The sequence below is a fragment of the Nannospalax galili genome, unplaced genomic scaffold, assembly GCF_000622305.1.
Source record: "Nannospalax galili isolate Female #2095 unplaced genomic scaffold, S.galili_v1.0 scaffold278, whole genome shotgun sequence".
NCBI classification, from domain to species: Eukaryota; Metazoa; Chordata; class Mammalia; order Rodentia; family Spalacidae; genus Nannospalax; species Nannospalax galili.
The window spans coordinates 3,628,012-3,637,293 of NW_008347536.1; the positions used below are offsets into that span (position 1 = coordinate 3,628,012).

The 9,282-nt window shown below is 41.4% G+C and overlaps 1 protein-coding gene across 4 annotated transcripts; it reads left to right on the forward strand.

Moving 5' to 3' along the window:
- The first annotated feature begins 1,135 nt into the window (after positions 1-1,135).
- Crebzf (CREB/ATF bZIP transcription factor) lies at positions 1,136-6,305 on the forward strand. 4 transcript variants are annotated; one of them, XM_029568844.1, is made up of 4 exons: positions 1,136-2,317; positions 2,539-2,616; positions 3,682-3,750; positions 5,469-6,305. In XM_029568844.1, the coding sequence occupies exons 1-2, from the start codon at positions 1,284-1,286 to the stop codon at positions 2,552-2,554; spliced, it is 1,050 nt and encodes a 349-aa protein (XP_029424704.1). In that variant the 5' UTR covers positions 1,136-1,283; the 3' UTR covers positions 2,555-2,616; positions 3,682-3,750; positions 5,469-6,305. The 4 variants fall into 4 exon arrangements, with proteins under 4 accessions (XP_029424704.1, XP_008842393.1, XP_029424703.1 ...); XM_008844171.3 differs by having other exon boundaries at positions 1,136-2,616; XM_029568843.1 differs by having other exon boundaries at positions 2,539-3,750.
- The last annotated feature ends 2,977 nt before the right edge of the window (positions 6,306-9,282 follow it).

Genomic DNA, 9,282 nt, shown 5'->3' on the forward strand with positions numbered 1-9,282 from the left:
AAACCTTTAAGAAATTATTTCCAAATTGGGACATGCTGTTCCTGGTATCCTGAATCTGTGTTCCTGTTCCTGGATATCATAGTCACTCTGTCTGGCTCAAGAATAAACTCTTACTCTGTTTTTCTGAAATGGATGTTTTGCCTTGACAGTATTTTACATGTGACAGTATTTTACACACAAAATTTTCCGTCTCCCTCCCTCCTTGCCTCTCTTCTCTTCCTCCTCCTCTCTCTCCTGCTTGGAAGCCTTAATCTATTTTGAGCTTAACTAAAATAACTGTATAAGATACTGTGCTGATCCTATTCAGATACTAACCCCTTCTGGCAGGAATCCTTGTCTTTCTAGCTCATCTGTATTTTCATTGGCCTTTCTTTTGGAAAACGAGTTACTTTGTTTCTTTATATCCTAATGCGTTTGTAAATGGCTTCAAATCTCAAATCCCCTATGGAACTAGAGAAACAGGATAAACTCCACCAAACCACAAATCCAGAATGTGGTGTTTTCTTTACGATAACTGTTCAGGTCTTTTCAAAACGCTGATAATAAAATTGAAAAAGGCTATTGTTATGGCTCGACAAAAAAAAAAAAAAAAAAAAAAAAAATCAGAAGAAAACAAACCAACAAACGAAAGATAAAAAAAGCCCCGACCCCCCTCCCAACCATTTCAAGCAGTGACTCTTGATGGACCCTGTCTCCACAATAATGAACAGAATAGAAATATGAAAGGTTATTTTCGGAGACTAAGAACACCTAGATGTCGCCTGGGAAGTCAGCGACGGGTATGGTGTCTTAGCCGCAATTTAGGGACAAAACTGCAAAAAATGTGTTAAAAAACTTTTTTATGTAGAAAGGTTAAAAATGTCTAAACCTTAGCCATGCCATTGTTGAACCTCGTATGGTGTAGTGCGGCCCTTTATGGGTTGTAAATCTAGGTTTCATTGTTTTTGCCGCTGTTCCTATGACATCACCAGAAAGCTGTAATTACTTCCACGCGAAGGTAACGGGAAATCTCGCGATGCCAAGGCCAGCGGCGAACCGCGCGCCACGCTGGGGGCGGGGCGAGGGGAGCGAGAACTTCCGGCCAGGCCGCGGTCTGGTGGCGCGGCCGAGTCATCGCCGGCTTCGCCGCTCCGCGCTTCCTTCGCGTCCCCCCGCCGCGGTGCGGGGGGTCGAGCGTCCGCGGGAGGCGTCTGGAAACCTCCACCTCAGCGGCCGGGCCGGGGCTCCCCGCACCGGGGCCTGCGGTCAGGGGTCGGGGCTTAGGCGCGTCTCCACCGGGCCCCATGAGGCACAGCCTGACCAAGCTGCTGGCAGCCTCGGGCCGCGACTCCCCGAGCCACCACGAGAGCCGGGCCGCCTCCCGCTCGCTGTCCCGGGCCCCGGCTGGGGCGGCCGCGGGGGAGGCCACGGCAGGGATCGGCTCGCCGGGCCGCGAGCAGCCACACCGCGACGAGGGCGAGCGGGCGGCCGGGAGGGGGTGCCGCGGCGGCTCCGCCGTGCGCGCGCAGTCGCCCGTGAAGATGGAGGAGGAGGAGGAGGAGGTCGCCATGGTCCCCAAAGAGGAGCCGGACGACATGGACTTTCTCTCGGGGCTGGAGCTGGCGGACCTGCTGGACCCTCGGCAGCCAGACTGGCACCTGGAGCCGGGGCCCTTGTCGTCGGGCGGGGGCTCGGACAGCGGCGGCCTGTTGCGCGGGGACGACGACGACGAGGCCGCGGCCGCCGAGATGCAGCGCTTTTCCGACTTGCTGCAGAGGCTCCTCAACGGCATCGGAGGCTGCGGCGGCGCGGGTGACCGCGGCAGCGGGGAAAAGAGGCGGAGAAAGACCTCGGGAGGCGGCGGCGGCGACAACAGCAGCACCCCAGCGGCGACCCGGAGCCCCCGGAAGGCGGCGGCGGCCGCTGCCCGGCTGAACCGGCTGAAGAAAAAGGAGTACGTAATGGGGCTGGAGAGCCGCGTGCGCGGGCTGGCAGCCGAGAACCAGGAGCTGCGGGCCGAGAACCGGGAGCTGGGCCAGCGTGTGCAGGCGCTGCAGGAGGAGAGCCGCTACCTGCGGGCCGTGCTCGCCAACGAGACCGGACTGGCTCGCTTGCTGAGCCGGCTGAGCGGCGTGGGACTGCGGCTCACCACCTCGCTCTTCCGAGACGCGCCCGCCGGGGACCACGACTACGCGCTGCCTCTGGGCAAGCAGCCGCAGGAGCCGCGGGAGGACGACGACGACACGGCGGGAGGAGTGTGTCTCCATGTGGACAAGGATAAGGTGTCGGTGGAGTTCTGCTCGGCGTGCGCTCGGAAGGCGTCGTCGTCTCTGAAAATGTAGGGTCAAGTAATCTGCTCTTTATCCGCGTTTACCCCCTTCTACTCCCTTACACCATGTTAAAAAAAAAAAAAAACCTTAGTGGGACATCTTCACTGGACACATTTCAGAGGCCGAAACCAAGTAATATTAAATCTTTAAAGTGTTTAGCTAAAAGCATGAATGTGACACTGTAACCGACTCCTAATGATAACCTGTGACTATTAAATCTCTCTGACAGTTTCTTTTTTAGGTGATTTCCTTCCTGCCAGGCTCCGTTGTAGGGGTTACAGAACAGTCGTTCCCGCCTCCCAACCTGGTAAGGATCCATCTCTTCACGTAACGCTCATGCTCTGCTGCTTAGTCTACTTAATGGGCAACATCTCAATTGTGTGTGTGTGATTTTTTTATTTTCTTCTTCATTTTTTGGAAGGTGGGAGGGGAATCTTAACTTGGGCCCTGTCCACCCTGGAAACAGACTTGTGCTGGTCAAGAATGTACTTAAGATGTTTCTTCTGGTTGAACTAGCTGTTAAATGTGTCCCCTTGTTCAGAGTTGCGTGTACCTAGCTCTTCTGTCCCCAGTGTGGACATGGCCTTGGATGACATCGGTTCCAACTGTACACTGAAACCTGCTTATAGAGATACAGTTTGGAGACAGTGAAACAGGTGAAGTGGAATGGAAGTTCCGAGTTGTACAAGGTGCAAATTGGAATTCCAATTTTAGAGCAACTTTTCAGAGGTTGACAATAAGTATCTGAGGCATGCGCAGATGTGAGATTTTTCTGGAGATGACAAATCTCTTAAGTATTCAAGAATGCCTTAGTTTTCAGTAGAAGATGCAAAAAAAATGCCATCCATTAAAGAAATAGATTTTAGTATCTCACCATTTGGGAAGTTGGAAATTTACACTCTCTCAGATTCCTGTGCTTTAATTAGAGGAAGAATAAGAATGGTTAATGAAAGTTTCTTTGAGGACCAGCACAGTGATGACCTATCACTGAGTATGAAGAAATTGTTGAAAACTCTTATTTTTGTTGTATTAAAATTTTAGGTTAAATTTATGTATGATCAGATATTGAAGGTTGTGAAATGTGAATGAAAACGTGTAAAGTGAGGCTTCACAAAGAATCCTATACATTTCAAAAGCTTTTGGTTTTTTAAAGTAATTTTTAAAACTTTAGTGGTTCTGGCCACTTGATATGACTGACACTATTTTTCCAAAGATGGAAAATATTCGTCCCTGGAAATACTGTTTCTTGTCCACTTGTATAAAATTAAGTTACCATGACCGTCAGTGTAAGAGGCTCTGAATTCTTTGTGAAACATCACTGTTTGATAAAGGATATACGTATTTAGCATCCTTGTTTTTCTTTGTGCTAAAGTGGATACAGCTGTTGGGGCAGAAGAGACGGGACCAGCTGCTGGCCACATTTCCTGCTTTATTTTAAAAGGTAGTATAAGAAATGAGGAAAAAGAGGTAATATCAGGGCTTCTGCTGTCTTTTGTTTTTAAAATGTTCATAGTTAAGTATTTTCCAGCAGTCCAAAGATGTAAGTTACCTTACACATGTTTTATTTTGTTATTGGGTTATGCAAATGGAATCTTTGTTCTTGCACAACTTGTAAATGTTTTGTTGCTAGATAATATGATTTGAGACCTTGATTGGTCTCTGGTTTCCAGTACATCACATTTTGTAAAATTATCTACTGCACTTGAGCATGAATGGGTAGCCAAACTCAAAACCTGGAGTGATGAACCTGCTTGCACAAGGGCAGAAGCAAGCCCCACAATGCAGCTGCATGGATTCTTAGTGCCTACTGAATTAAACACACACATATATAAACCAAAAGTAGTTGAAGAAAGTATTCGAAATGATTAATTTGTGCTCTTTCTGAAATGTTAAATGTAGCTTTTGAAACAGAAGCCTTGAATTGAAATTAATAATACTTGAACATTTTTGTATATATTTCTTTGTATATAATTTTGTGCAGTACTGATGACAAAAATATGGTGTCATAATAAAATCAGGTTTGTTCATATTTCAGTTATGGGCTCAAGGAATTTATTCATCTCTAACATGACATTTGAAAATAATGGATGAAAATAGGAAAAATGGTTGTTGTTAATGCTGACTGTGGTCTTAATCAAAAGGTTCTGAAAGCAGTTAAGCCTGTTTTCCTAGAAATTACACCATTTCCCTGGGGTATTTTCTTCTTAGTATCAGTGCATTTCCCTGCATTATTTGAAGATTGGGGGTGGGGAGGGAACAGTTTCTGAATTGGGGGGATTTGAAATTCCAACTACAGATTTTTAGAATGTCATTTTATAAATGGCGGTTTGGAGAATGGAGAGCTCTTGAAGATGGGAAGATTAGTATGGCCTATCTTTAAAGCTGCTCTGTTAGGTTCCTTATGTTTTGCTAACTGTCTTTTCTCAGTTTCCATTTCATTATTTCTTTTTTAGTTTTGGTGATAGTGATTTTTGTCATGTTTTTGCATCAACTCATGGTCTTGTTTTTACATGGTAATTGCATGTGTTTAGGACCTATCAGGGACTTTAAATAAATTTGGTCATATTTATGTGTAAGCACATTTTACTGTAAATGTTTGGGTTTCTTAATTTACAACAGATGTTTATTTCAGTATGTAGTAAACAGTATCTTAAAAGTGTCCTATTCACTACTTGTTAATTAAAAAAGTTATGATTAATATAAAACTGTTGTCTTACTGTTTGTAGAAAATTGTGCTGTGAATGGTTAGTATTTTGGTAGAGATTTCTGGACTATAAAATAGATTGCTTTGAAAATTTCAGGTTTGGCTCTATTTACTGTAATGGTTGAAAACAATTTAGTATTTGGAGAACTGTTGTGGGTTTAATTTCCTGATCTGTGCCTCTGGTAAAAATGAACAAAACTAAAGATGTAGTTTTTTAATACTTGTCTTCCTATGGTAGCAGAATTCATATGTTAATTGAACTAACACATATTTACCTACTAGTTCTATCATACTGACTTGTTTCTGTACTTTTTTGACCAGACTTAATTTAAAAGTACACCTTTGTTAAAGATGTAGTCACACCTCTGATATGTCCAACGAAGTAGTCAAAATATTTTAAATATTTGTGCATTTTATAATCATTAAATTAATCTCTTTCTCTTCTCTTTAAACAGCTTAGCAGTATCTGCAAAAACGAATCTTTTCCTACAACCTGTTAACTGACTGGACTGATGGTAACAAAGTAATTGTGGGAGCCATGCCGGTCAAAAATTCGGCATCTGCTGAAAAACATGCCATTTTCAAGTTCCCAAATTACTTCTATACTGATTTCACTTTCTAGAAACGGAGATAAGAAAAGATTCTCTGGAATGCTTGAAAGACTTAATAGAAATCCATGAGACCAAGTTAATTTTGGAACAAAATATACTTTTTTTTTCCTTTTATGGGAGTAATACTAAACTTACTGCTTACCTTTTAAAAATTGTAACCATTGGAGAAGAGAATTCTAGTGTTTGATCAAGAAATAACTAGGTTTTTACACAAGAACACATGCTGTGAAATTACAGTTAGTGGGTTAGAATTCCATAAAGAGGCCATCAGTGATTACAAGCTTATCATGAGTTTGTATTTTTTTATTATTTTATTTTTGGAATGTAAGCTAATTTGGAAGACATCAGATATCTTGCTGAGTAGAATATACAAGTTAATGTAAAGTCTTTATAAAGAGTAGTGTTTTAAAATAGATGCATTCATTTGTATGTTTTGAAAAGAAATGACTATGGTAAAATGTATGAGTAGTATTGCAATTTAGGGTTAAGATGAGCATGTGGATTCTGAGGGTTTTGGCTTCTTGGACTTTCTTTTGACCCTGTTTTTGAATATCTTGAGGTTTCTAATGAATGACATAGTTTCTACTGTTCTGTGTTAAAATTTCTGTAGTGGTATGTAAGGGCCTTCGTATCTGGATGATGGGAGTGACTTACGTTACATATTACAATTGAAAAAACTCAGAACTGAATCATTCTTCATTTCTGTTGGATTATACTAGCTCATACATTCTTTCATCTGGTCTAGACTCATTATGCTGACTCACTTGAGAAGTGTGCAAATGCTAGAAGAGGGAAATGGTAGGACGTGGTCTCTTACACTGTGACTGTACAGTTGTCTTTAATGATACTTGGAATTCATTAAGTCTGCTTTTTCTAGTAATCACCTTGTGTGTTTAGTGCCTGTAAAACTAGAGAGTCCCCACTGCTTATATAAAAAGTGGCTTGATGCTCCTGCAGGACAGCTGGTCCACAACCAAGGTTTAGACAACACATTTGGTGACAGAATGCAGTGTGAATAACTCACTGAAAATTGTCAAATAGTCATCTGGCTGAGGCATTTTTAAGGTAGAGATTGAGCTTGTTAATTTAGTCAAATTCTTAAATAAAAGGAATGAGTCTTAAAAGCTGAATAGGTAATACTGTGTTCCTGGATCCATTCCCCACCTCCACCCGTTTACCTATTTACCTGTTCATTAGCTATTTTCCTTACCGATTAAGGCATTATTCTTGGTTTAAGCCACAAAGGGCTTAACATCGTTAAGTTGTGATGCAGCTCACAGCCAGTTCATGTCGTGCCATGCCTTCTGAACAAATTTTTGGTAGACTTGTAACAGATTAAACCATTATTGCTTAGTTGCCTATTTTTACTAGTTAAAAAAGGATTTAAGAAATAGGCAATGGAGGGGAGATGTTAGGAATCCTTTTGTTATTAAAACCGTTAGACCCATTTTACAGCTGATGTGTTAGTAAAATCCTGGCATTGTTTTAAGCATGGTAAACAGTTTGTAATTTTCAAACAACTTGGTTATGCCTCTAGATTTTGAGTTATTTTAAGTTGATTATACCATCTGTATACCTAAAGAATCTAATTTAGCCATTATATTTCTTTAATAAATTACTTTTTTACCATGATAAATAGAATTGTGTAATAAGTAAAAGTGAGAATGTAGGTGGACAGCTTCGGCTCAGGAAGCCTTTACCCTTGCTTTTGTATATTGTAAAATAAATCATTAATCGTGTCTATAAACATACTTTCTCTTTGTAGTTCTCAAAGTAAAGCATATTAAAATTTGGGACTCTAAAAGGGAAGCAGAAAATTACAAATAACCCAGTGGATATTCATAGTAGACATTTTGGCTTATTTCCTATCTTGGAAGCTTCTTTTTTGCTTTGGAATTGTTATAATTTTTTTTAAATTTATTTTTGTTTATGTATATGTGTACTTTGCCTGTATGTATTTAAGTGTACCTGTGTCATGCAATGCCCATAGAAGTCTTTGGAACTGGAGTTAGAGATGATTGTTAGCCACCTTGTGGGTACTGGGAACTGAACCCAGGTCCTCTGGAAGAGCATCCAGTGCTCTTAACCACTGAGCTGTCTCTCCAGCCCCAATTGTTAGAATTTTGGGGATTTTTAAATCGTTTATTACTTTTATTTATGTGTATGAGTGTATTGGTTGCATGTATGTAAGTGCACTGTTGCAATTCCCACAAAGGTCAGAGAGCAGGTTGGATCACTGGGAACTGAACTGAACCATAATTCCAACCCGTTAACAATTTCTAAATATAAATTTGGTAGAGAATGTGTTTTCGTGTGCCTGTTGAAGGAAGAAGTCATCTTTCCATTCGGAAAACTTGAAAATGTATTTGCTAATTTCGCTTGAATTTTAAATCTTTGGCAACATTTCCTCTCCCTTTTAAGACAGGGTCTTGGTATGTAGCCCCAAGTGGGCCAGAAATCAGTGTGTAGATCAGGCTGGCCTAACTTGGGATGCATGTCCTGTCTTTTCCCTCACAAGTACTGGGATTACAAGAGGTTTGCAGTGATGCCTGGCTGCTTTTTCTTGAGAAGTTGAAGGCCTATTTCACTTGAAAAGATGCCTTTAAAATTTTTTATTTTTGATTTGTTTTTATGTGTATGAGTGTTAAGCGTGTATGTTGTGCAGTTCCTGCAGAAGACAGAAGAGGGTGTTGGAATCCCTGGGTGCTGGGAATCAAACCTGGGTCTTCTGCAAGAACAGCCAGCGCTCTTAACCACTGAGTCATTTCTCCAGCCCAGCAAAGATACGTTTCTAATACTACTTTTTATATAATTTTCATTAGTATAATTTTACTTAACAGATAAGTCGCAGTATTTGAAAAGGAGTGAAAATGTGTTTAGGAATATGATTTGGTAATGGCTTTAGACTTTGCCCATTGCTTTGCTGTGATTAGCTTCCTACATAGAGAACTGTTGATCTCATCTGCAGTGCTATAGCTCTGTACCCAGCATGCCACATTCTCAGCAGCTGTGTGTCACTAGTGACTGACATTGGTGGTGTAGGTGCTTTTGTCAGTCAGATAATGCCAGTTCAGGTGCAGCCACAAGGAATAAAGAGCAAGAATGAGAAACATTTGGGAAGGGCACTGTAGATCACTTAGAATATAAATGATCTGAGGAAGGGAGTCCAGGAGGCTATTTCAGAAAACAAAGCCAGGAATAATAGGAAGGATATAGCTACCATTTGCATGCCCCATATATCTGGTGTTGTGTTAGGGAAATTCATGTAATACTAGCCTTGAATGAGGTTACTGACGGAAGTGCTGAGGGTCAGAGGTTAACTTGCTTAGCACCATGCATGAAAAAGGATGGAGTCTGAGAACCAGAAGAACTGTCCCATCATAGATGGAAGCATCAGAAGATGACTGCGTGAACCTTGTAGCTTACCAGGGATATGGATTGAAGTTAAAGACAACTGATAATTGTGGAAACTCGAACTGAGAAAGTGAAGCATAAGTAATGTCTGTTATACTGAAAAGTTTTTAAAATATTTATCCTTGTTTGGCTTTGTGAAGATTTTGTTAATAATTGACCAGACTAAGTGTAAAGATGTGGTTAAAGTAATGGGGAACAAAGAATATCGGGCAAACTTCATTTTTTTCTTTCAAGTTTTTATTTG

Excerpts from the sequence above, each read along its gene's own strand:
- Crebzf (XM_029568843.1), top strand. The coding sequence starts at position 1,284 with ATGAGGCACAGCCTGACCAAGCTGCTGGCAGCCTCGGGCCGCGACTCC.